Source organism: Daldinia vernicosa, assembly GCF_022497035.1.
Source record: "Daldinia vernicosa strain CBS 139.73 unplaced genomic scaffold F5Y00scaffold_59, whole genome shotgun sequence".
In the NCBI taxonomy this organism is placed as follows: domain Eukaryota; kingdom Fungi; phylum Ascomycota; class Sordariomycetes; order Xylariales; family Hypoxylaceae; genus Daldinia; species Daldinia vernicosa.
Window position 1 is genome coordinate 68,572 of NW_025953975.1, and position 26,525 is coordinate 95,096.

The 26,525-nt window shown below is 47.7% G+C and overlaps 7 protein-coding genes across 7 annotated transcripts; 2 read left to right on the forward strand and 5 right to left on the reverse strand.

Moving 5' to 3' along the window:
- Nucleotides 1–23: 23 nt before the first annotated feature.
- On the reverse strand, nucleotides 24–1,045 carry F5Y00DRAFT_273015 (polysaccharide lyase family 1 protein; the record flags this gene model as incomplete). The annotated part of the gene is made up of 1 exon (XM_048013097.1): nucleotides 24–1,045. One exon carries the CDS (start codon nucleotides 1,043–1,045, stop codon nucleotides 65–67), a length of 981 nt encoding a protein of 326 aa, XP_047861156.1. The 3' UTR covers nucleotides 24–64.
- A 1,089-nt stretch (nucleotides 1,046–2,134) lies between these two features.
- Nucleotides 2,135–2,439, reverse strand: F5Y00DRAFT_265763 (uncharacterized protein; the record flags this gene model as incomplete). Its single annotated transcript, XM_048011836.1, has 2 exons — nucleotides 2,135–2,263; nucleotides 2,362–2,439. 2 exons carry the CDS (start codon nucleotides 2,437–2,439, stop codon nucleotides 2,135–2,137), a joined length of 207 nt encoding a protein of 68 aa, XP_047861157.1.
- A 1,007-nt stretch (nucleotides 2,440–3,446) lies between these two features.
- On the reverse strand, nucleotides 3,447–5,405 carry F5Y00DRAFT_273023 (DNA glycosylase; the record flags this gene model as incomplete). Its single annotated transcript, XM_048013098.1, has 2 exons — nucleotides 3,674–5,405; nucleotides 3,447–3,604 (listed from the first exon to the last, which is right to left on the reverse strand). Exons 1-2 carry the CDS (start codon nucleotides 5,394–5,396, stop codon nucleotides 3,447–3,449), a joined length of 1,881 nt encoding a protein of 626 aa, XP_047861158.1. The 5' UTR covers nucleotides 5,397–5,405.
- A 92-nt stretch (nucleotides 5,406–5,497) lies between these two features.
- Nucleotides 5,498–14,605, reverse strand: F5Y00DRAFT_172251 (uncharacterized protein). The gene is made up of 15 exons (XM_048004878.1): nucleotides 14,289–14,605; nucleotides 12,736–14,220; nucleotides 12,323–12,675; nucleotides 12,155–12,266; nucleotides 10,568–12,100; nucleotides 10,344–10,503; nucleotides 10,005–10,294; nucleotides 9,664–9,951; nucleotides 9,231–9,605; nucleotides 9,085–9,171; nucleotides 8,803–8,975; nucleotides 8,078–8,754; nucleotides 6,183–8,025; nucleotides 5,874–6,126; nucleotides 5,498–5,809 (listed from the first exon to the last, which is right to left on the reverse strand). Exons 1-15 carry the CDS (start codon nucleotides 14,340–14,342, stop codon nucleotides 5,795–5,797), a joined length of 7,698 nt encoding a protein of 2,565 aa, XP_047861159.1. The 5' UTR covers nucleotides 14,343–14,605; the 3' UTR covers nucleotides 5,498–5,794.
- A 1,183-nt stretch (nucleotides 14,606–15,788) lies between these two features.
- Nucleotides 15,789–19,846, reverse strand: F5Y00DRAFT_246719 (exoribonuclease 2). Its single transcript, XM_048009201.1, has 3 exons — nucleotides 18,959–19,846; nucleotides 16,839–18,900; nucleotides 15,789–16,777 (listed from the first exon to the last, which is right to left on the reverse strand). The coding sequence occupies exons 1-3, from the start codon at nucleotides 19,266–19,268 to the stop codon at nucleotides 16,123–16,125; spliced, it is 3,027 nt and encodes a 1,008-aa protein (XP_047861160.1). The 5' UTR covers nucleotides 19,269–19,846; the 3' UTR covers nucleotides 15,789–16,122.
- A 268-nt stretch (nucleotides 19,847–20,114) lies between these two features.
- Nucleotides 20,115–23,846, forward strand: F5Y00DRAFT_246722 (p115 like vesicle tethering protein). The gene is made up of 6 exons (XM_048009202.1): nucleotides 20,115–21,338; nucleotides 21,399–22,633; nucleotides 22,679–22,931; nucleotides 22,983–23,132; nucleotides 23,198–23,308; nucleotides 23,386–23,846. The coding sequence occupies exons 1-6, from the start codon at nucleotides 20,352–20,354 to the stop codon at nucleotides 23,497–23,499; spliced, it is 2,850 nt and encodes a 949-aa protein (XP_047861161.1). The 5' UTR covers nucleotides 20,115–20,351; the 3' UTR covers nucleotides 23,500–23,846.
- Nucleotides 23,847–26,467, forward strand: F5Y00DRAFT_246724 (S-adenosyl-L-methionine-dependent methyltransferase). Its single transcript, XM_048009203.1, has 5 exons — nucleotides 23,847–23,958; nucleotides 24,137–24,419; nucleotides 24,633–25,043; nucleotides 25,108–25,224; nucleotides 25,328–26,467. Exons 2-5 carry the CDS (start codon nucleotides 24,152–24,154, stop codon nucleotides 26,230–26,232), a joined length of 1,701 nt encoding a protein of 566 aa, XP_047861162.1. The 5' UTR covers nucleotides 23,847–23,958; nucleotides 24,137–24,151; the 3' UTR covers nucleotides 26,233–26,467.
- Nucleotides 26,468–26,525: the final 58 nt, after the last annotated feature.

Here is a 26,525-nt window from a genome sequence, read left to right on the forward strand (position 1 = left end):
AGCACGCAACCAGGGCTTATATGTTCGACACTATAGCTAATAAATATATAGTTAAATAACCCCTTTACAATTTCTGTCCGGCAGTGCCGGGTATGGTATCGGGAACGGCAGCGGAACCCAGCACCTCGATAGGGGAGTACGGCAGCGAACTAGCCGTCAACGTGCCGGCCGGTGCCGTGTTCTCCGAGCCTCCGAGGTCGACATCGTCGAGGACGGCATAGCCGGTTTCCTTAGAGTCGGCAAAGAAAACGGCATTCTTGGCGCTGTTCTTGAAGGCAGAGCTTTGAATCAGAACTTGAGCGCCCATTCGGGTGTTGACACCGCTTGCGATCAACGAGTCCCAGAATGTGTTGACGATGTGCACGGTTGCGAAGCGGATGAGCGGTGCACGGCTGTACGTGTTGAAGAAGTGGTTGTTGGCGTAAGTGATGTGAAGGGAGCCTTCATCCTCCTCGGCGTTGTTGTCCGAGTGTCCGATCAACGACGCCTTCCAGTGGTCATGAAAGTATGTGTTGGATACGGTAACCCACTCAGATCCGTGCGAGATATCGACGAGTCCGTCGAGATCATCCTTGCCGAGGCTTAGGTCGCCGGACAAGTCGCAATGGTCGACCCAGACGTTTGATGATGCGTCGATACCGATGGCGTCGCCGTTCTCGGCTAGGACCTTGGAGATATTCATGTTACGGATAATAACATTATTAACTCTACGGACATATAGACCGACACCATTGAGCGAACTACCCGTCTCTCCGTAGATGGTCTTGTCGGCGGAGACGCGTACTTTGGCGGAGCCGGAGATGGCGCCGGAGACGATGATAGTAAGAGGGCCATCTTGCGCGGCTGCTTCAGTGAGGCTATCGACGTCGGTCACGGTCACGGTCTCACCCGCGGCACCACCTGTCGTTCCGCCGTTCTGGGTGCAGTAGCCGACAGAGCATGCCTCAGCGGCCTGTCTTCGAGCAATGCTATTGCGTGCAACGGCATTGTTATGAGGAGAGGCTACAGCAAAAGCTGCAAATAGCGCAACGGCTGAGAACTTCATCTTGCAGTGTAATGGACGAATTTTACGGCTCTCTCGATATATCTAAGTGATAAAGACAATGATGGAGGATGTCGAGCGTGAGGTGCAAAATGAGAGAATGAAGTGAGTCGACCACGCCCCTTATTTATATTATTATACCCCTTAACACAAAAAAGCTTCGTAGCAGCCATTGTATAAGAGCTATTTCGCTATGAACATTCCCCATAGGACGGGATATTCCAGTATACGACACCATCATCATATGAGACCTGCCTGTTATGGATACATGTTATGGACGTGCCTATTGTCAGAGAAGTGGATTCGGACAGAAGATGCATCAGGAATGGTGGAAGAAAAATACAATATCGAAGGAGCATCGTTCCCGTCTACTAAAAAGCTTGTTTGGTCTTGGCGGGCACTACTGCTTCGAAATAGATTGCTGTCGAAGCAGTCAACCAGGTAAAATGAGGTGATAACGAGCCAAAAGAAACAGGACGCGTTCATCGGGCTTGAAAATGGGCGGATAGAAAAAGAAAAAGTGCAGACCTAGACCTATCGCATGCCGTCCAGTGGAGGTTAAGTCCGGTGGGCGCAGACTACGACTCCTTAAATCTCCAACTTCTCGATTTGTAAATGCATAACTATATGTACTTGGGCACGGGCTTTTGTCTTGCAAAGGCAATGATGTGACAGGCTGTTAGTTGCTCATTCGACATTGCGTGTCGCGATCCACCGGGGCCGTTTGTTGGCCGTTCACATTACCATCAATAGACGGAAAGCATACGATAAATAATCCGTTGCTGTGAAGTCTTCAAATAATTCGGGTTAAAGCATTGCGAATTCAAGAAGACTCTTTGAAACAGTTATAGCAAGGGTAGTTGTAATTTGTAATGCCAACCCAACACCACTTATCACCGCTTCAACGCGTACGTACAATAGATGTTTCACCAACTCGTAAACACAACCAAAGCCCCATAGCTATTACATGTCGACCGGGAGCAACACCCAAGTTCTTGTTTAACAACTAGGGCCAGAAACCCAACTACACCGAAACTAATTAGAATACGAGTTCAGGGCGAAAATACGGCATAAATAAGCAGATAACAAAACTTACCGTTTCCACATCTTGCCTATAAATCCGGTGTTGTATTGATTTGATATGCTCTCACGTCTTTTGATAGACTCTTTATCGGTAGATCTCTTTTGAAGGTAGAGGTTGTTAAAATCGGGTCCGGAGAACTGAATAGTTATTGTTAGTTCGAAGTCATCAAGGAAGAATAATCCAAAGTATCAGATGGTCCCATATGATAATTGGTTAGAGAGGGATGTCAACTTACGGAGCCGGAACTAGTGTTTCCACCACCTTGGTAGCCAGCCTTCCCGCCTACGGACCGCGCGTTACCCCAGTTGCTCATGTTAATTATCTAGACAGGTGGTGTATATATATTGATGGCCGTTGAATTATCTCAATATGAATAGAAGTGAGAAGATTTAGTTGTTTTTACACATCCTCCTAGCATAAGCGCTTGAAAGAGCAATTATATAGGATTCGAGAAAAAGAAACAGATCTGTCAACTATAGCAAATTGTGTAATGATCTTCGACAAGCCTCAATGAATGATGAGTGTTGACGTACCTGGTACAGTAACAAAAAGCATAATCTCATTGGCGGGTGACCGTGACGAAGTGGTGAAGTCACCAGTCATAACGCAACCAACTATGTGGCCATACATAAAGGAGCCCAAGTCAAGTACACCACAAAGAAGAATAGTAGTTACGATGGTGAGAAAGGGACCTAGGAGGAGGATCGAATAAGACTTAAAGACTTGTTTCAGTTATTACATAGATTCTTGGACTATCAAGCAAGTCAAGACCCGGTTATACAAGTCCAGTCTTGTGGCCTTAGCGTATTGGTATATAAACTGAATTTGACATCTAAACTTTCACATACGACCATAGGATCTGGAAAATTCGGGATCCCGTCCGCTCTCCCCTAGACAAGCCGGATACCGCCGGATTAGTAGTTGGGTCGGTGACGACCAGCGAATCCCCGGTGTTGTATGTTTTTTTCTTTTTTTCCTTTTTTTGTTTGTCTGTTTGTTTCTTTTTCTTTTTTTATACAATTTCTATCTTACCTCTGGTTTTATCCGAAATAGATATCATAAATATAAGCTTGAAGTAGTTGCCGTGGTGTTTTTATACAATATCGTGGGAGTAAAGCCCGGCCCTCTTCGTAGGGTGAGGGTATTCCAAGCCCCTAACCTACCCACATTTTTTCGCAACGGCCGATGAAAGGACATACGGCATCTTTTCTATCAGTTAACGTAATATCTAGTTCAAATAATATCTGTTTGGTGTACATTGGTTAATCGTGTTTGGTTGTGTTCTTATTAGACTATGGTATTCTATGTATAACCAACCCCTTAACCAGCCTCCTTAACCAACGCCCAACACTTCCGCATACCCGTCCCCATCGACTCCGCATCAAGAGCCTCAACATCGCTCCACCGGCTCCGTATCCTATCACATTTACTAGACCCCCCCTCTTCATCACCATCCTCATCCTCGCTCTCACCCTCAACTTCAAATAAATAAACATGCATCGTCAACTTCAAATGCGAAAAAAGCCACGGCACAGACCCCAACTCACCCACATACTTCACCCCGCCCTTCCTCTTCCCCGATAACCCCTGAACAAACTTCTCCGCATCCCTCTTCCTACTCTTCCCCGACCCTCCCCGCGGATCCTCTACGATATAACTCGGCAGCTCCCACAACCCCGCCAGGAGCCCCTTTTCCGGCCTCTTATGAATCAGATACCGACCGTCGCTGCGCCGGATAGCACAGACTAACGTCTCCTCCTCGCGCACGGCTTTCTTAACCGTCTTGAGCGGGAACTTTCTCGCGTGGCTTACGACCGCTTCTACCGCGGCACTACTAAGAGCTGGAGATGGCGGCGCCTTAGAACTAGATGCGATTTTCCGTTTGGACGCGACTTGTGTGAATGCGAATGATCGTAACGTAGTTTGTGTCCGAGACTTGGATTTCTGCTGCTTCAATACCTCCTCCGTCTTTAAGATCTGTTCGTTGTCGTCGCCGTCTTCCTCTGTATACTCCTTGAATGGCTTGCACAGAGTGCAGGCATCTTCAATATCAAGAGTAGTAGTATTGCTCGGCGCCGTAGGCTTAGATACCAAGCCCCTCTTTGCAGCTAACCTCAGACCCTCGTCGTACGCGCGACAGCTCGATGTAATAGGGCATACTGCGCAGTTAGGCTTTGGTGCGCATATCGTGCTGCCAAGTTCCATCAACGCCTGGCCCCAGCGACCAGGCCTATTACTCGGTGCCGCTTCCTCATATTCCCCTCTCTTAGTAGTAGTATCATCATCCTCATCTTCTGGATCATCTCCCGCAACAGCCTTAACTAGGGCATCAGCCGCCGCCCACAACAGCTCAATAACCGCCTTATCCGTCTTAACATCCCCAAACACACCAAGCTGCCGGCTCAGCACACGCAGCACATTTCCATCCACCATCGGTGCCGCTCTCCCAAAGACGATCGCCGAGATAGCCCCCGCCGTGTATCTCCCGACGCCAGGCACTTTCGCAACCAACTCTCCCACATCCGCCGGCAACAAGCCCTTCATACCAGAATCCTTGCACACGATCCTAGCCGCGTCATGGATCCTCGTAGCGCGACTATAATATCCGAGTCCTCTCCAGGCTGAAAGCACTTCGTCCTGCTCCGCAGCCGCTAAGTCCCGGATCGTAGGCCATCGTTTCATCCAGCGGTTCCAGTAGTCGACGACGGTAGCAACGCGCGTCTGCTGGAGCATGATCTCGCTGATCCAGACCTGGTACGCGCGACGCTCGACTTCCTTAGGAGTAGTAGTACTTGGGTCCGTCCAGGATTTGCGCCAGGGCATCTCGCGCGAAGAGCTTACGCCGTCGAACCAGGTGAGCAGACATGTGCGAGCCTGACGGCTGTCTAGGAGTAAAGGACGGTGATAACGTAGTCCATGGGCACGATTAGGGTGGTTAATACCACCACTTTCCGTTGTAGAGGCGTTTAGGGCCATGTTCAGTTTGCCGAAGAGGCACGCATGTAACTGAGCGGTAGCATCTCCATTCTTTTTAATAGACCGCGCTCCTACCTTTTGCCTCTTGACACGTGGTGCTTCTGCTGGACTGTCTTCAACGAATTCTTCATCACTCTGATGCTGGGCGGCCCTCTTCCTAATCCTAGTTTTTCGGGAAGCACTATTTGTTTGTAGCAGTTCTTCATTTTTTATGACAGATGGTGGCTCTGGTGTATTAGCCTCATCCGCCAATATCGAGACTGGCTGTCGCGTGCTTCGCAATGAGCGCCGCATAGTGTGAAGCGTGTAAGTGATTATTTGTTTAAATAAAGTGAGTCGCGGCGCGTTGGAGACACAACCGCGTCATCACGTGATATGATATATAATATATGATATGTCAATTCAGGGGGTCAAAACTAGAATAGATAATGACGTATTTTGTTCTATATAGAGTAACACACGTACTGGCGTGCATATATCTTTTAAATATTGGCTCCTGTCTTAGCTTATTTCTCTACATTTCCTACTATCTAAATCATACTTTTCCCACCCATATCTGTACTGGCTAATTTGGGTGTATGCGCTCTTATTTTAAACGGCTTGTGGCAAATGCTTTCTTACTTTTTTTTTTCGCTATGCTGCTCTTGAATATCCAACTTAAAATCCTGCTCTACTCCTGTAACTACCTTGTCTTAGATAATGATGAGCTACTTAATATGTTAGTGGTTTATTCTTATGCTCTTTGCATGTTGGGCTGGGGACATCGCTAACCTCAATTAACTTCTCGGTCAATATAGAACACTGCTTGTCCGGATCTTGAGCGTAAGTGAAGGAGCTCGAGCGATAAAGCCCTTCAAATCCCAAATCTTCTAAGATCTCATTTAATATGCCGGCGCTTTCTAGCGCGCTCGTAAACTTTGGGTTGGAAGATAGTGTCTGAAGCAGAGCGTGCGCCGATTCAAGTGTCGAAGAGCTCTGACCATGGAGCAACACCTCGTCCAAAAATGACGCGATGGTTGGGCATCTATACTATGTCAGTAACTTGTATGTAATATATATCCAAGAGCTAATTGAACTCACAGGTGCAATACGACGGTAGGTCTTCCGGATGCCAGGTCATTAAGCCACGCCAGAGTATGAGTCTGTATCGCCTCGTCTAGGATCTGGAAATCAACCAGCTCAATAGCCGTGCTTAATAAGAGGTCTTTGTCCTTTACGCTATTCAGGTCGTGCAGGTTGCGAGTTGGCCCTAAATTAGCAACGTTTAATGGGTTGATACCCGCCGACCAGAGGCATTCCTTTAAATCCTCAGGGGTAATTGCCCGGGCGTGAATGAGAGCTAGATATGGTGACGCATAGAACTCGGTTGTAAAGGTCTTTGATGAATCCTCGGAGCTGCCTGTTGTCATCTCGAGGAAGGTTGAGAGAACCCGGAGTGCTGTAATTCTAGTGATAGGGTCTGTAAGCCCTCGCGCGAGACAGGCGCAGACTGCGAAATGGAAACTGTCTGGTGTGAAATGTATCCCGTACGCTTCATCCAGGGGTATCGCCGCTTCTTCCAATGTTGCTCGACCTTGTAAGAGATATTGTGCCATTTTATTGTTTTTTAACTCATTTGTCGTCCCAATGTTTGCCAGAACAGCTTCCAGGAACAAGGCAGCACAGTTGAACAGGGTGGCGGGTACGAGACGGACAAGCGACATCGCCAACCAGAACAGTTGCGGCCCATATCGAGAGGCTGCAGTGAGCTTCGCGATCATCTTAGATAAAGATGTGACTATAGCAACGAGCATGTCGCTGCCGTTGTCTTCACCAAAACGACCGACGCTATTGCGGAGTGCTACGAGGACTTGGTAGAGCAAGTCGTCATCAACTTCTTCGCGAGCTAAACATCCCATTACGGTGAATGCTCGGGGCTGAATTGCTGGATTATTTTGAAAGGCAGTGCTGGCTACCAAACTCATCCATCTCGACCGCCAAGCGTTAGCCATATCAACCGATGGTGCTGCAACAGAACACGTCTCGAAGAGTAGAGTGGCTAGGTTCTCTATAACCGAAAGCGTCGGCCCGGCCTCGTGAGAAGTTGTGATAGAGGCTCCTTCCTTGGTCACGACCAAGGGAACGGAGAGACTATCATTTCTTGGTTCGGACAAGATTTCAAGGGTGCCCCGGAGTTTCGACAGCTTCGTATCTTCTAGCTGGAATGAGGTGCAAGCTGCATGGATCGAATTGATTAATAGTCGGTGGACTAGCGCTCGAATATCATGAGTGCCCGTGTTTGATAGCATAGTGACTATATGGAATATTTCAGGCAAGTAGATTTGCGTCTGAACGCCACAATCAAAGGAAAGGGAGAGGCAAAATTGGAGTAGAATGCAAAGCTCGTTCCAAACGGAGTTATCGGGTAGATATTTCGTGGGTCGAAGCGAGGATCTGTTCAGTGCCTTCCGAAGCCTGGATATTATCTTTCCACGAAGCGTTATTGTGCCAATAGCTGTCACTATTGACGTTAGAGCTTGCGTGTGCTCGTCATATAGCCCCACAGCCAACGCCGCCTTGACAATCTCATCAAGGAAGATGTCTAATAAGACTTCATCCTTGTGAATCGCTGGCCAAGCTGTGTATTCCAAAACTAGGCCTAGTGAAGGCTCCATAACCGTCACATCTATCAACTTGCGGAATATCGAAGCTACTTTTTCTTTGGCTTTCTCGCTGTCAGTCTCGTCCGGTAAGAGTGATGTACGCAGGCCTGGTATCCAGGGCGCCATGTAAGCCAGACTCAAAGGTTTCTGCTCATCGGAGAAACTTTCCCACCCGACAAAGAATTCATTCAAGAAGTCGCATGTTAGCTGGGGTTCTTCTTTGGCAAGAACTTTGCTGACGTTGACGATGAATTGAGTAGGGTCTAGAGGAACGGAGACATCTGCGTAGTATGGTTAGTGAAGACGGCGAGAGAATTTTGGAGAGGGCTTTACCTTTGGTGCACATGAACATGGAAGCTGCCTTGAACTTGAAAGCTCGACACAGCGCGCCGAGTAGATTATACGATGCAATCCGGAGCATCGCATCCGGAGAAGCAAGATTTGTTAACGCAAGGTTCAGCAATGTTCCAGGGACATCTTGAGGTCGGATAAGCCGCTCGAACGGTTTTATCGTCCTGGCATCTTTACTTAACATTGCCTTTGCTCTGCGGATTTCCTTCAAGACGTCAGCCTTCCTACTGCTTTGGAAGTACATCACAATTTTGCCATTGTCTGCACGCAACCCAAACGCAGAGTCATCCTCGGTAGGAATAGAAGTTGGCGCCTCATCCAGATCCTTGAGGTGGAAAATGTCGTTTACAATTCCGTTTAGACGAAAAGTTGGATGAACCTCCTGTTTCTTCACGGTGGTTACTTGAACAAACGAGCCACCGACCCCAACTGTTACTTCAATCTTTCCTTTAGTCTTCGAGAGCCGAGTAACCGGCTGGAAAGTGTATCGAGAATCGGTGGCTATGCTGATGGTCTCCTTCGGAAGGTGGACTTGACTAAGGTGGAAATGTGCCTGTAGATCTTGACGGCTGCTAAGTAGTAGATAATCTACGTTGCCTGGATTTAAGACATTTGTATCACTCTTCGTGGCTATACGAAGTATGCGCCGGAAGCATTTCCTGGTTTCGTTAGCACGTCAGATACACGATGGTGCAATATCAACATACCGGAATGTGCTATTCATATTATAGACATAAATCCTAGAAAGCTGATCAGACAATTCGCTTGGACTAAGAAGTTCCAACTTTTTGAACAGCTCGTCCGGGGGGTCATTTTGACCATCATAACATGTCGCATCGATTAATAACCCGAATGGCTTGTGCCATAGCCGGCTCGCAATCTAGGATAGGTTAGACAAGGGATTGTACAATAGGGGGAGGAATAAAGAAACCGGTGTGTGAAGGAAAAAGTTTTTCGGAGCCGAGCGTAGTGGTTTAATTAGAACTTACTTTTAGGAAGCAATACAAAAGGGTATCATAATCTATGGAATCTTGATCGATATGGCGAAGAATTATACAAATGACGGAGAGCCCATCCTATGATCATTAGCTTTGAACAAGTATCGAAGGTTTTCTGTTGATCACGATATACGTACTCTACTCTCGCCACCGTCGTAAATGGCACGAGCTGTTGCAAAGGAATCGGTACCCCGGAAAGCGTTACGAAGCATGAAGTGCTGGAACCTAGAGTAAGACAATGGGGTATTTGAAGATATTTGAGGGCGATTCCAAGTAACCGCTAGCGGAGGTGGCCCCAAATTTGTTATGAGAGCCCGTAAGGGTTCGAGTACGGGCGATCGACCACGAACTAACTCGTTAGGAGAGCGTACGTGCTCTCGTCGTTCCTGAGACATGAGTCTTTGCCGGACATGGTCCCAGTGGTCATATAAAAACCTATGTAGAGCGACACAGGAGCCAAACTCATAGGTTTCGCCGTCTGCTGGACGTGGATCAAGGACAGGTGGAGGTACCTGTACAGTAGCGTTATTAGCAGGAGTGGGAATAGATAAGGAGCTTAGTAATTCTTACCGAGATCTCTCTGAGAAAGGTGGTGACACGATAAATGTTCTGCGTCAAAAAATCGTTTAGAGGATACATATATGGCTCCTTTGCTCCGAACAAGACGTTATTTGCTAGATTCTGTATCACTTTTGCGATTAGGAGTAGACCACGTCGCATTTCCTTGGACGGTGGCGTGGCTACTAAGTTCTCTGCTTCAGGGGCGACGATGGCAGGGCAGAAGAATCTTAGAAATATGAAGGCTCCAACGGCTGTATATTTGGCCTCTTGGAATCTAGGCATCACTGCTGAAGATATCTATCTAAATGTTAATAGCGGTAACTTATGCATATCGACAAGAGTCAACTTACTATGCTACAGATCTTCCTAAATGATGAAGGAATACTGGTGGAGGATGCGCAAATATCGTCAATAAAAACTTTGGCGACGATGCGCAGCTGTAGCGCATTCTTTTGGAGTTCTTCTTGGGATGAAATTCTTGCTGGATCAAGCTCGAGGTCCAAGTCCTTTGAAGTTAACATTAACCTCTCCACGACTTTTTGGAGTGTAGCTTTGAGATAGTTCGCCCCTTTCCACCTCGCGTAGATAGAGAGCATCTTGGTGGCGACACAATTTCGACGGAGTATCTCAGACTCATTCTCTAAATGAATAATTAGCTTGGATATTTAGGACGACAGCGCTTGACTAACCTGTATCTTCAATCTCCTGTTTAATTAATGCTTCCATAAGTTCAAAAATGCGCCCGCGAGATTCAAAAATGTAGAGCATTGAAATTGTAAGTTCCTCGACTTCGCCGCTTGGGCAGACCGTACTAATAGCAACGGCAAGGCTCATGTCGTGGGTAAGTAGCTGATTAATCGTAGTTAGCTGGTGTGAACGATTAAAGGGGGCCTGTTTGAATATAACTGCCTACCTCTATTAACTCATCGTACTTCTCATTTACTGCCTTGTCAGATAAATTACTGAACTCTGTCCCTTGAACTAAAATGTTGTAAAGAACCTTTATAAACGCGGTGCGAATCTCCACGTTCTCATTATAGCCGATACTGAGGGAGTACTTGAGGCCTACATCGATATTTGCACTTAAGAGGTTCGAGAGGATGGTGATAGATAGTTCAGACGTTGATCCAGATTCATCGCGGTGGGATGAATTTCCAGTAACATCCCCCCTAATACTATCTGACGGCTCGTAGTTAAGTAACGAAAGAAACCTGTTGAAATAGGTACGGAACATCTGGGACTTCAACTCGCTAATGCCAGCGTCGTTCTGCCCGTCTCCCGGCTGAAGTGGTAGCCTGTAAGTAAGTTCTGCGAGAGACCGGAGACAAGCTTTATCGAGGTCTCTCTGGATTCGTGCCGCGCTTTCCTGATGAATCTGTGTGGAGCTTCCGTCTGTAGGTGGTGAGCGAGGCCTAGCAATCCAACTAAAGATGTACTCTAGGAGCTGATTTCGTTTCCGAACGTCATCGCGGAGGTTCAAGTGCTCTTTCTTCCTATTAACAGACTCGCACATCTGACAAATCTTGATCTTGACTCGTAAACTAGCTACGTTATCTGCCACACCATCTAGAAACTTTGCGAAGCTCAACCCGAGGGAGCCAAAGTTAATCGATGATGCGGCTCCTAGCTCCGAGGGCGTCTGTAATCGTTCTACTAAAGCCTTCAATAACGATGCAGCTTGCTCGGCGAATATAATCTCAACATCCTGTCCTTTACTAGATGTTTCGAGGGCACCCGTGAAGAGCACTTCAAGTTCCGACTCGAGTGCCCTAAATAAAGGCTGATATAAGCTCGGGGATATGTCAGTAGATAACACCTCCCGGGTGGTTTCCCTAACTCGCACGTTGGTGCATGCAAGTAGCTGAGTACTAAGTTGAAGGTATCTGTTGAGAAGGGGTTCCTCGTGGTTCTCTGACGAAAGTCGATCAATCCACTTGAGACCACTAGCAGCAGGCTCATCCATAATATAAGCTTGCTCAGCTGTGCAAATACCACCAAGCGACGCGAGGAACCCGGATAAGTTCCTCCACTCAGAAAAGCGCTTCTCGTCAACACCCTCTGCGGATGTCGTAGACACGTCTTTTGAGAGGTGAAGCCACTTATCGAATGCCTTCTCCCAAGCTTCTAGAATACCCACACTTGGATATTGCATGCGCCTTAATAGGGCACGTGTTCGTTTTTGGAAAGCCATCATTCCTGTGAATCGGAATTCGGGAGAAGCGATCTCGCCGAAGATTTCACTATTCCGGAGCAACAGATTCGCGGTCTTTCCTGCGTCCACGGTGGAATCCAAAATGCGGCATTCTTCGTTAAAGAGCCCAATGCAAGATGTTACTAATTGGCTTGTTTCTATATCTGCCGAACAGAGGGATGTTAGGAAGAGAGTCTCGAGTTTTGTCGAAGTTGCTACGCGTTCCGGGATGTCCTCGGATACCACACATAGTTCCTACAAGTCTGTCAGTATAGGTTATTAAGCAAGCCTCCCGGTTCCTGATCCTACCTTTATTGAACCTAGGAGTAGCAGACGCGACTCAAGGTATCCGTGAATGGACTTGAACAACGAGTCGTCTCCTCGTTCGAGCTTCTCACACATTTCCATCAGGACAAGCGATCTATAGCCGGTCATCAGTTATAGCATATACCTTAAAGATTAGGGATGTGGACCTACGTTAATTTCCAGAACTTGACTGCGAAGCCGTGCGAGTCTATTCGTCTTGATTTGCGTAATGAAGAGAGGAAACCATTTGGAGCGAGCAGTTTCCTAGCCAAGTTACTAGCGAGGGCTCTGATAGAGTCATTCGCTGTTACAAGACAAGACACGAATGCTTCAAATATTCCTTCGTAAAACTGTTCCTCTTCCGCACTGTTTGCCGGCGGAGCTTCAAATAGGGTTTCTGGCGAGGCATCTAGGAAGTTTAGTACGTTACATACTAACACAGTCGTAGACGAATCAGCTTCGGAGGGTTTGCGCTGCGAGTGATGATCTCCCATGTATAAATCCGTCGAAAGAGCGGACATCGCCTAGAGAGAGTCAGTACGTCTGCTTGCTTATATAGGTATTTGCATTGAAGTGATTCTAACCTTCATTTGGGCCTGTATAAACCCAGCGGCCTCGGTAAACAACCGATGATAATCCTCGGCGTTGGGCTGCCGTGCAAAGTACGAGCACGCTTGAATAATTGCGATCTTGAAAGTAGTTGGCGCGGCGGAATGAAGACACGATTGTGTCAGCGACTCTACGGAGCCCTCAAAGTTCAAATGCGTAAGACTAATGAAGGCTGCGGTAGTCAAGTCTTGATCAAACAAAGATCCCTCCCCATTAGGATGGTACCGGCGAAAAACAGCGTCCCGGACTTCATCCTGAACATCCATGGCATAACTTACAATTGCAGCGTCTCCATCATCGTCGAAATGACGAACGGCTCGAAGAAGGCTAACAAGACAATACCCAGCCGCGTCGTTTTTATTCCTGAGCGCTTTTCTTAACCCTTCAAGAAACCCAACCTTCTTAGTCATGCCACCAGTTTTCGCTTCCCGTAAATTACTTGCCACTTCAAATACATCGGGAATCAGCATGAGCAGAGAGGTTTGGAAGGGGAACAATATTGATCGTCGTTTCCCACTATCAGCTATCGTTTGTGTCATATCAAATAGAGTATCAGGACCACCCTCCAACTTCTTATGTTGGTGGTGCAACGTGACGAACTCCTTAGGATAGCGCTCGATCCATCCGGTGATTAGGAGCGGCGTGATGACGGCAATCGTATTCTGGTAAGCTCGTCGAAAGTGGAGGAAGCTGGAGCACAATTCTTGGATTATAAGTCCAAGCTTCTGGCCGTCAACCCACATATACGAGACTAAACGTAGTATCACTAACGCAGTCTTCTCTTCCTCGGTCATCACATGGGTTGGAACCGCCTGCGCCGCACCTGTGGTTCTAATTCCTTGGATGCTGCTTCTCACATTTTCGAAGGAGGCCGACCAGCTGGACGCGGTCACGAACTCCACGATAGTCTTGATATATGGTTCAATATCCTGTGTATCGTCGCTTTTTATTACCTTGGTTTCCCGAGAGTCATCCGAACCGCTTGACGAGGTGGCTCGAGCAGTCGGGTCTCTGAATCGAGTATCGAAAATTTCCCGTGCAGATCTCTCATCTAATATTGTCTTGGCTGGCAAACAGTAGCCATCGGGGAATGGGTTAAGAAGGTGCTTGAAAAGCTCGAATATCCTAGTCACGAGCCCGTCGTCCAACGGCTCGGGGGCATTAAGCCCGGAGGCGGATAGGCCAACCGCGACATTGGATCTAGCTTTACTAAACGGTTCCCAACGAGCAGAACAGCAATCGGCGGCAAGCGATAGGACGTAAACTTCGGACAGGAGGATATGAGACGGATGGCTTGCGAATGTCTTATACGGACGACCAAGGTCTTCCAGGAGTGAGATAAGTGATTCGAGTACGGCAGTAATAGATGTAACACTGATCTTTACGAGCGTAGCGCGTGTGATAAGAGCGACGTCGTCGCGTTCGAGGTCTTGACCTGGAGTACCAGTACGATGCGGAAGCTGTGCGCGGAGATGTTCATTAGCAGCAGTCTACGATGCTACGCGGAGGAGAGGAGGTTCCCATTTACCCTAGTTGTAAGTCTTTCGACTAAACATCCAACAAGGCCCGCATCACCGTTCATCTTGTGCTCGTATACCGTCGGGTCGCGATTGAGGGTCTTCTCAACATTGTGACGTCGTCATGGAGCACAGCTGTCGGCAAGGAATAGGTATCGAGGAAGGCTATAGCTCGTTTGCGAAACGTATATGGATGTCTTAAGATTCGGCTGTACACCAGCTTCGTCCTACCCTCCTCTTAGAATAGCAAGTTGGGTTCGATTGCTCAATTGCTCAATTGCTCCCCTCAACGCAGCGTATGCCGAGACCGGTAAGATTTTCAACAACAGGTAAGTATGGATGATAGGCCCGCAGCTCTTTTTTTGTGTGGGTATTCTCTTGCTGGAGAATCCTCCGAGGCTGCGAGGGTTATAGGACCAAGAGGACTTTGAAGACGGAGAATGTCGTCTTAACTTGATACGTATAATAAATAATATTGGGACTCTAGGATCGACATACACCAGGTTCGGGACTCGGCCGGTCGATATGATCTGAGATAAAGAGCGGCGACAAAGGACGGGTCATTTATTGCCCATTCTTCTCGCCAAATGATTATTTTCGACTTACTGGTGCTTTGCAATAGCGTCTCGTTGGAGAAGCTACCAAATGTAGGTTAAGTCTACGCAGGCACGGGAACAGGCACAAGGCACAAGGCACAGAGCACAAACAAGACAATGTGGTCTCAGTAGAAAAACAACCCCCCAGCCGAACCAAGGAAAAGGGTATGGGCAGTTACATATTTACTACATGTAGGAGGGGTGTGGGTGGAGAGAAGCAAGCAACCTTAGGTAAGTACTATTGTACATATATATAGGATGGGTACATACGTGCAGATGGGTAATATACCTAGGCAGTATGTACCTAGCATATATGTACCTAAGGTAGTATATACCTATACATATGTACCTATCAATGCTAAAGCTAGGTACATATATGCACTAACAGAAGTGCTTTATGTATTATAGGAAAGTGTCAAGGAAGTTGGAACGGTCGAGTGAACTTGCCAAGTCGCAACTTCTCTTACTCTCGTTTCGAGAAAGGCTTCAACGCTTAGATGCTAAAAAGCGTCTGAAGTGCAGTGGGGCGCAGGGTAGTAGCTTGTCTAGTGCCAGTCCAAGTGCCCACGAGGTCTAGCGGTGATATATTTTAGCGGGGTAGTCCCCAGAGGTGAGCCTCCAAATGGTCCAATATTATCCCCGAATTCTATAGCCCCTGCTAAAAGTCACGCAAGCTAGTATCGTAATAAGTTGCTTCTAAGGTGAGACCGCGGCCAATAATTCTTACATGCGTCTCGCGTGTACACTAGGTAGAAAGGGGGATCATCGTGAGAATTTCGACGTTAAATTTTTTTATTGTTTGCAGCTATCCACCTGCTTGGCATCCGTCACGGCCCAACCCTTTGAATTTCGTGCTTCTGTACTTTTACATCTATCTTTAGATGTATCACGAATAGACTCTTAACCCTGACATGGGCAAGATTTAGTGTCAGCTTAGGTTCTTACATTTTGAAAAGAATGTTTTTGAGGTAAATCAAATACATGAGACGTGATGCATTTTTTTTTTAAATATATATATATATAGATATTCAGGTACGCATGGACACTGGGCGAACTACTTAATAGTAAAGAAACCGGGAACGAAAAGATTAGGGGCACAAGTTTATTCAAGTAGTAGGTAACCGAAACTCACGATTAAGCGAGATTAGTATAGCTATTTAAGCTATTTAATCAGACAACATGATTTACCTAGCTCGTTTTTATACACGACATCATCTTGTATAGTTTGATTACTTGTCATTTCTCCCCATCATCTGTACCCATTGCCATAGGAATTATTACCTTGGTAACCGCCTCGATTATCGTATTGTCGATAGTCCCGATTATCACGGGGGGGCCGGTTGTATTGGCCACCATAATTGTTTTGACCTTGAGGAGGCGGAGGGTACGCTCCTCCGTGTCCTTGAGGACCTCCGTAACTTCCACCACGGCCTCCTCCGTAATTACCTCTATAGTTTCCACCGCGACTTCCTCCGTAATTACCTCCGTAGCTCCCTCCGTAGTTCCCACCGTATTGGTCACCGTATTGGTTGCCAATATAAGTAGTCGGTGGCGGCGGCGGTAATCCATTGCCGAATCCTGGGAAACCGGGAGGCGGCGGTACCCAACCGGGAGGTGGGACCGGAGGAGGAGCAGAATATGAATTGTTGTATCCGTTCTGGTATGACGGTGGCCGTTCAGATCTATCTCGTCGAGAATCTGGTCCGTAATTAATCCTATCTCTCCTATTGCCATCCCAACCGCCCTGACGCCCAAGAGGCGCGCCTCCATGGCTTCGGCCCGAATTTCGCATCTTCCCCTTCAGCTCTTCAACATCGCTACGATTAAGTGCAGGATTGGGCATCTGAACACCTCGCAAGAGCATAGACTTATGATTATTCGCAGTTGGAATTTCATAATAGACTCTGTAAACGTCATAGTTAGAAATCAAAACTTGTAACTTAATATGGGAACTTAAAAACTTACGTTAATGATCGGTCATCGTCCACGGGGGGCAGTTGCTTCCTCTCTAGTGGATATTCTAAACTGCCATGAGGCAGATACTCGGGAACTTTCTCTACCTTTCCAGACAGGCCCTGGCTCAAACGTGGGTCAAGTTTATGTACGGGTTCGCCTTGTTTCTTGGAATAGAAATGTGTGATAATATCGTCGTACAACTCCTGGTTGGCTTCGGAAAGTAGAAGTACATCTTTGCCAGGGCTGTTGCGGGCTGCATCCTCAGCGCTCAGATGAGGATATTTCTTCTCTACAGCGGCAAGTAGTCGAGGCATTTCAATAAACGGAAGAAGCGCCACACCCTGCCATGCCATCTTCTTTCCGTTAAGGTCAATTTCGAACTCCTCCGGGTAAAAATCGATAATAGGGCTATCCGCCTCGGTCATGAGCTCGTGAAATATGTCGGGCAGAACGTGACGAGACGCGGCAGGCTGGACGCTCATGAGCTGTTCGAAGGGTTTCGCGATCCTGCCTTTCTCGAAATTGATCTCTATGTTACTAATGTCCACAAAGTCTTGCGCAAAAGGTGCATAGTGATAAGGGTAGAACCATTCCCACGACGGACATCCTTGGAAATAGTATCTCAGGACCCAAGCAAGACCTTCAACATAAGCTCGGGCGACCTTGCGCCTGAACTCGATGTCCTTCGGGTCGACGTGAAACTTTTGTTCGTAATACCTATCAGCATAGCCTTCTTCCCATAGCCGGACTGAGTCTTCTGGCTCTTCGGCTGCCGCTGAACTGCTTGCAGGGGTGCTCGGGCTATCCTCCTCCATCGCGGACGATTTGCGTTTACCAAGAGCAGAGGGCGTTTCCTCTGCTTCCGCACCGTCTTCTTGAGGGACGCTAGCACTCGCTTCTGCTTGAAGCGATTGTATCCGGCTCTTGAGTACCGCCGCAGCGCTCTTATTGGCCACATTAGTATCCTGAGCTCCTCTATTGACGATCATATCATGAGTAAGACCTTGAGGAAGACCACTAGGAAGGGAGCTATTAGCACCACCCCCATTGCCTCGACCGCCCTGATTACCGCCACGTCCGTTTCTCTGCTCTTGAAGCTTTCGTCGCTTGAAGCTAGCCTCTCTTCGCTGCTCAGTCTCCCTTCGTCTTTTGAAAATGGCATCCTCTTGTTTCGCTAGGCCATTCAGGATATACTGGGCTCTTTCGAGATTCACATGCCCATCTTTAGTGACGAACCCACCCATGACAGGTAAGTTATCTCGCCAGATGGCAGTTAACGTGTCGATACCGTTCTCGCGGATTTCAAGGGCAGGGAGATGAGGGAGGAAATCGTTACCAACAAAGGAGCACATAAACACCCAGTCATCAATAGCACGCTCAAGATCAAACCGAAACGGGAGTCCGGGTACGTCAAGCTCAACGGCTAGATATTCTCGCAAGACTGAAACATGGAGCCAGATAAATGGCTTCAGGGGCACAGCCTTATCCTTTTCGTCAAATTCACCATCTTTCTCCTTAGCTGCGCCACGGCAATTTTGCGCATCGTGACCTTTCTGGCCACAGATTTTGCAAGTTTTGCTTTTCCCGTCCTGGAAAAAGACATCTTCTCGGAGGACACGAAAATGAGGCTCATGGGTAGCAAGTCCAAGCATGATCAAGTCGGCATCTAATCCATAGATAACATGTCTCGTGTTGGGATCATGATCAGAGGATGTTCTCTGGGAGCGAATGAAGTTCATGATCTTATGCTCGCCCTCACCAGGTACTGTAGCGTCGGAGATGATGACTTTCATATTAGCCCATCCAGGGTCAGTGTTAAGCTTATATGCACACCAATATCTCAAACTCATTGCTAGTATATCCATAAAAGGTGTACCAGGTGTGATAGAGTTAGAGTCGAAGACTTTCTTCGCTGCTGCTTCGAGCGTCTCCGGCGGCAATTCACCACCATTCTGTTTCTTGACCATCTTCAATAGTTCTTCCTTATCGGCTTCCTTTTCTTTGGCTTCTTGGGCGGAGCGGAATCGTCGAGATCGCTGTTGATTCATCTTGGCTCGAGGCGCAACACCGTCTGGAATATAATGTTAGCAAACACAATAGTAGGTAATGGCAGATAGTGGATGGCTTACCAATAGCAATCATGAGTAGCTTCCTTGGACGAACCATGTTAACCACCCGGTCGGTATACTTAAAGATCTCCAACATCATCTCTTCCTCGTCCTTCGGAGCGGGTTTATCCTCCGGATGAGAACAGGGATGCACGATACCATTCATATCTAAGTATAGATTATCGAATTCTTCGCCGTTCGGGTTCGGTCGCGTGGTATCGACGGGAATAACTGTGCCATCATCCATCTCGATAGGCCTATCTTCCACAACGGGAGATATAATCTTGGGGTACTTGTTGGAGAGCCATCGAAAAGCAGCCGGAATACCCATCTTGGCGGTATTGACGTCGCGAGTTTCTTAATGAAGTAAAATTCGGACGCGATAACGGGGTAGGGAAAGTTGCCGAAGGTAATAAACCAGAAATCTAGCCCGGGCTAAATATCGAACGTCGACTCTTCGAGGAAGCTAAAGGAGCGGAGGGAAATATGAGAGTAGAATTTGATATCAGAGATAGGCGCATGAGGCATAACAAACGCGTCAATCTAGTTTGCCTGCGAGTTCAAACTAGACGAAGTCGATTAATAGTCAAGAGACACGCCGCTCATTTAACTTTCGGATTTGAACAATTTGTTTGTGTAGTATGGAGAAAAAAAAGATATCGAATCTAATAGCGACGCATCGAAATGAAATATGCTACAATTCCGATTAGCCAAGCATGCTTTCCGCAATTCCGCGTCGATATATGTTCGCGGTTGTTTGAAGTTGTGGCGGACACAAAGACGTTGAAGAACGAAGGAAGATTCGGCGGCGCAAAAGTTCATTCAAAGTCGCGAGCCCGGATCAGACCCTTGTTACAATCAGAAGATAGAGTTCGCAGCAGGACCCACATAAATCGGGTTAGTTCACAGCTCTAACTTATCTGATAAGTGATTACGTCGGGACTTCGGAACTAGCGCCGCTTTTCAAAGAATTCAGCCTTTATGTAGTAAACCAGGCAGTTTCGTATGCACATATCCGATAGCTTACGCATTATGGACGCTAAATGAAACTTAATCAACATCTGGGGCTAAGTTTGCACTAAGATTTAGTAAGTACCTATGTACCTATGTAGGGACAGTTCAAAATGCTAAGTACCACTTGTTATCACTTATCGATATCTGGCCAAAATGTGTTAACGCAGTCAGTTGTAGTTAGCTGTTATTAGTTTAGTTTAGGTAGTCTTTCCTTCAACAAGCATTCGCATTTACCTAACAACAACAACAATAACACTGCGCATAACATAGGCGCTAATCTACGATCCGATCACATCTCTTACCCCCTTACCTTCGACGGTACGATGCTCCTAAGTCGGTAGCCCCTTTTACCAATGGACTTGATGCGCAACCGCGAGATCGAGCAGCAGCAGCACGAACCATGTTCTCTACCATCACCTCTGCTCCCGCGAAGCAGTCTGTTAGCGAGACCATAACCGTTCTTAGCGGACGTCTTAGCTCAGCTACCCTTCTTGAAGACCGCCGCGCTGCTATCCTCGGCCTACGAAGCTTCGCTAAAGAGTATCCTGCTTCAGTTGCATCTGGTGCTCTGAGAAGTCTCATCGGAAGCTTGTCTAAAGATGGCGAAGATGTCGACACCGTCAAAGTGGTCCTTGAGACTTTGCTAATGCTTTTTAACCCCAACCCAGATAGTCCTGAGGCTTCTGAAGAGATTGCTCTCTGGTTAGCAGACGAGTTCACTCAACGGCAGGAAAACATAACCTTGCTCTTAGATTTCCTCGAGACCAACGACTTCTATTCGCGCCTATATTCTCTGCAGCTTCTTCTTGCTATCCTCTCAGCCCGCACCGAAAGAACAGAAATATGCGTCTTTACCGCGCCTCTTGGTATTTCTAGACTGGTTGCTGCCCTCGACGATAGGAGGGAGGCTGTTCGGAACGAAGCGTTAACCCTCCTTACCTACCTGACACCTTCATCCCCTGATATTCAGAAACTCGTAGCTTTCTCAAATATATTTGGACGAGTTTTCGCTATTATAGCAGCCGAAGGGTCGCTTGCCGAGGGCGACAGGATAGTTGAGGACTGTCTAATTCTTCTCGCCAACCTTCTACGCTTGAACCCCTCGAATCAGTCCTTATTCCGTGAAGAGGCCTATATTCCACAATTAGCAAAGCTTCTAGAGGGCACCTATCGCACAGGGAAAGAGGGAGAGGAGGATGTTGCTCTTTGGGCTCAGGAACAGCGCAACAGAAACATATATGCTCTACTCGCAGTCATTCGCCTCTTCCTCGTGCCTGGTGCTGTAGGAACATCCCAAAATCAGGCGGCCTTTTGGCAACATGGTGTCCTTTACCATGCTTTACAACTTGCTTTTAGCCACGACGCAGAGATGTCTATCAGAGCAGAGGTGCGAGGTTCTCCCCGTCTCATCAACATTGTGCACTGTTTGTTTACATATGTGACGTAGGCTTTAACTACTTGTGCGGATATTATCAGGGGTAATTCTAAGCTGCAAGAAACATTCGCACAACTGCAGGTCCCATCGGTGCTAGAGATGGCACCGCTAACCAACGGGCACGCTGGGAAGGCAAATGGTATTCCGGCCGTCTATGTGATCGACGGTCTCCTAGATCTTACCCTGAGCGTGCCTACAACCCAAGCATTCGACCTACGACTAGCCGCGTGCCAGTGCATCAAAGCATATTTCTTCAATCATCCTGAAGTTCGCCTGCATTTTCTACGCCGAGCAATCGAAGGTCACACATCTGGCGTAGACGAAACAGCTAATGTCCTAACTACCCTGCTTCGACCGTCTAATGGCCCAGACTCAGTAGACCCCTATCGGCATTGGTTTGCAGCCGTTATCACATTTCACCTGGTCTTCGAAAATGCCGAGGCAAAAGCCCTCGCAATGTCCGTGACAGAAGGCGATGCGGATAGCGGTGAAGAAGTCGTAACAAGCATTCAAACCATTACCGCTCATCTCGTAAGCGGACTAGCCAGATCCGACGACGACCGTATTTCTGTGGGTTACTTGATGTTGTTGATAGCATGGCTATTCGAGGATCTTGATGGAGTCAACGACTTCTTAGGTGAGGGTAGCAACATTCAGGCCTTGGCGCAAGAAGTTGTACGGTATAATTCAAGCAACATCATTGTCCAGGGACTTTGTGCTATGCTCCTTGGGGTTGTCTATGAGTTCTCTACGAAAGACTCACCGATTCCTCGCTCGACTTTGCACTCTGTTCTTACGTCTCGGATGGGCCGAGATAGGTTTATCGATATTCTAAATAAATTACGGAGCCATCCTTTCGTGAGGGATTTCGAGGTCATCCCACAGAAAGCAGACAGCGGGGGTAATTTACCAGATGTTTTCTTTGACGCGACTTTTGTGGATTTTTTCAAGGACAATTATAGCCGCATAATAAGGGCTATCGACCGTGACCCAGGCATGGAGATTTCAGTAGTAACCAACGGTGTTCAGAAAGGCATATCTCGTGAGATGGTGGACTTACTACGAGCACAAGTTGACGAAAAGGAACGAGCGTTACAAGCAGCGCTTGCCGATGTGGCCTCTCTCAACGGAAAGCTTGGCCAAGAGCAAGCTGACCATCGCCGAACTAAAGAATCCTCTACTGCGGATTTAGCAAGAATAAAGAGTGTCAACGAGGCCATTCAACAAAACCACGCCGAGGAAATCAAGTAAGTACTTCACAGACTTGGTAGCGTTCTTCCTAACGTATGAAGAAAAATCGAAGCACAACAGCGATCAAGAGATGAGTCGTACCAAAAGCAAATAGAAGCTGTCCGGAAAGAGGCAGCTCAAGCTGCGGATGCCATCCATGCCGACTATCGTGAGAAAGAAGCAGAATTGCAAAGACAACTGGAATATATCCGAAAAACGGCTGATGCCGAGGCGGCACGTATTCAACGAAGATCCGAGGCAGAAATGGCAGACCTTCGAGCCACAATTAGTCGTCTGGAAGTAGACCTCATGAAAGTAGGTATAAGTATAAAATTCATCTTTTACGTGGTTAACAATATAATCCAGGCAAATAAAGCGAAAACCGAAGAACTCCACACCGCCCAAGAAGAATTTACTACCAAGCTGTCAGCTGCACAGTCGAAGGCAAAGGAAGCCGAAGAGCGATGTTCAAATCTTGAAAAACAGTTGGCGCAAAAGGGTAAAGAGTTAGAGAAGGTACTTGAAACTCCATTCCAACTAGAATAAGTATGATAACAGCGTACGCTAATCCTTGGCATCAGTCCCGCACGCAGTTAGAAGAAAAGGAGGAGCAGAAATCGGCCACTCAAACCGAGCTTGACGATCTTCTTATGGTCTTCGGTGATCTAGAAGAAAAGGTTGAGAAGTATAAGGTACGCACGCTTCCCCTGAATAACCCCAAACGAATTTGCGTCGTGGTTGTTCCATATGCTAAATTGGATCCTTGTAGAAACGACTTGTTGATCTAGGTGAAACCGTCTCAGACGGCGAAGATGAAAACGAGGATGACGATGATGACGACGACGACGACGATGATGATGATACAGATAACGAAGTGGACTAAGTGTATTTATTCGACACACCCTCAATATAGCCCATAGGTATGTTAAGGAGCCTTGTAGTTGGTTTAACGATCAGGACCAGCGATACCCTGATTTAGGAGAAGCCAATAAGCTCAGGGCGTGTTCAAAGGTGCTTACCCCTATCTCACCTAAAGTACCTACCTACTAGGTATATGTAGTGAACGCTACGTACGGTACTAGATCGGTTACTTAGCTTGTATGCAAATATCGCGTATGGTATAGCACATAAATATTATGTACATATGTACTTATCCGAGCCGCTATTGTACTTGGATATTTCCACAATTATCAGAAATTCTTGAGAGAGTCGTGATATTAAAAACGGCCACCAGCTATTATTATATTATATCTAGGTTCATATATCAACAAATAATTGGTGTCTATTAAAACCCACGGTGATACATAAGAACCCCCAGGCAGCATTTTAAGATATAGCTCAGGTATTTAGACTCACTCATCCTCCAAAACCCAATTCCTTTTTTTTGTCGCCTTTTTTTTCCACTTTTCGCATTCATCATTATCATCCTTCTTCTTCTTCTAAACCCTCACTCGCTCAAGTACCGCCACCAATATCTTATACATTTTAGGTCAGGTTAGGCTAAGTAGGTACGCAACAAGGTATCCGGGATCGCAATGAGCGCCGCGCCAAGCAAACCCGCGGACCGCCACCCGGCGAGCGAGTCTGAGGACTCGGACTCCCGGGACGAGGAGGATTGGAGCGATGCCGAGGAAGATGATGAGGAAGAGACCCTTGAAGTCATCTCGCTGCTTGATGATCGGGTATTCCCTGATGTCATGTCCATGCTGGCGCATTGCAGAGAGAAGCACGGGTTTGATTTCTTGGGCGTTCGACAGCGGCTGCAGCTTGATTTCCACGGCTGCGTTAAGCTTGTTAATTTCAGTGAGTTCGTTTACTTTATGTCTGTTTATTTTTACTATTCTTTCATTTTTTGCGTTTATACAATATCTTGTCGTTCGTTGTGACTCTGTGAGAGGTCATAGCAGTCTTTTTATATGCCTACACGTATTAAATCCCTAGATTGCACCTATTAATGTCTCTCTAACAATTTAACTCTATCCTAAATTTTGTTTCCCATTTCTAACGCGCAAACAGTTCGCCAACGTGTACACGAGGGCTTGTCCGTAACGGAGGACATCTCGTCGTCCGACATCGACCATGAGCAGTACCTAAAGCCGGTATTGGACGACGACGCCGTCATCCTAGGGCTATTCGACCTGCCGGAGCTCAAGCCAGCAGTGCAGAGTAGCAATGGCGACAGCGGTGACAACGCCGCATTAGTTGACGGCCTCCTGAAGCGCAACAGTGAGCTCCAGGAGGAGCTAGCCCGCGTCAAGACCCAGTTCGACAACTATCGCGTCGCTGTACAGCAGACGCTCGACGAGCGCTGGGGAGATGTCGACCAGGCCGAAGCTGAATCTGCTACTGCCAAGGCGGGTAAGGGGAAGGAGGTTGGTGAGAAGAAGGACGACTCTCAGTCCTACTGGGAATCCTACGCCGGAGCTGGTAAGCATCTGCTCAATTATCATACCAACTATCCTAGTTCTCTACTAACAACTATCTATCCAAGATATCCACGAGACAATGCTCAAGGATGCGGTACGCACCGACGCATACCGGGACTTCATCTACAACAACAAGCACCTCTTCGCGGGTAAAACTGTCCTGGACATAGGATGCGGCACGGGTAAGTTTTATACCTCTCTCCCTTCCATTTCATCATATTACCTACCCACTCATCCCCTTTATATATTCAGTATGTGTCATCCAACCCTAACCACCCACCCCAGGAATCCTAAGCATGTTCTGCGCTCGCGCCGGTGCATCTAAAGTCATCGCCGTCGACGCCAGCGCCATCATCACCAAAGCGCAAGAGAACATATTCCACAACAACCTATCCTCCGTCATAACCTGCGTGCACGGCCGCATCGAGGAAGTCGCCCTTCCCGTCGACGAGGTCGACATCATCGTCAGCGAGTGGATGGGATACTGTCTACTCTTCGAAGCCATGCTTCCCTCCGTGCTCTTCGCCCGCGACAAGTACCTAAAGCCAGACGGCCTGCTCGTGCCCTCGCACGCCAACATCTGGCTCGCCCCCGTCGCAGACCCTCAGTACATCGCCGACAACGTCACCTTCTGGCGCGACGTCTACGGCTTCGACATGCACGCCATGCAAGCCGGCATCTACGACGACACGCGCGTGTTGACCTGGCCCTCGTCGCCTCCCCCCTCCGACCCAAACAGCACCATCCCCGCGCCCCCCAGCGCCTTCAAGCTACTAGACCTATACCAAGTCCAAACCGCTGACCTCTCCTTCACCGCCCCCTTCGCCACCACCCTAGCACGCGACATCGACGCTCTAGACGGGTACCTAATCTGGTTCGACATGTTCTTTTCCCCCGTGCGGGACTCGGCGCTCAGCAACGTCGACCTCAGCTCCACAGCCACAGCCTGGGCCGCCGCCGACCCGCAGAACCGAGTAGCCTTCACGACGTCGCCGTACGGCCGCGAGACGCACTGGAAGCAGGGCCTGCTAATATGCAAGCCGCCCAAGGACAAGAATGCCTTAGCCATGAAGAACGGCGGCGAGATCAAGGGCGACATCACATTCTCGATCCCCGAGGACCACGCGCGCGGCTTGGCTATCAAGGTTTCGTGGAACGGCAATAAGGGACAGACCTGGTTTTTACATTAAAGGGGTGGGTTGAATAAAAAGGAAAAAGGAAAAAAAGAAAGGGAAAGGGGCGCTAGGTAGCTACCTGCGATAACCGTACTCAGCGGTGCGGTATTCAGGATATGAAGTGAGTTTTAGACGTTCGGTATTATAAGAACATTGCTACTTAAGGTGGCTACCGTTTAACCGGAGTACTTTCCAGATCTAGAAGTTTACATGATCCACGTAGGGTGATAGACCGAATGAACAACATTCCAATATAAAATCGCAGTGTCGATATCCCTTAATGATCTTCACTACGGTTAATACTTTTC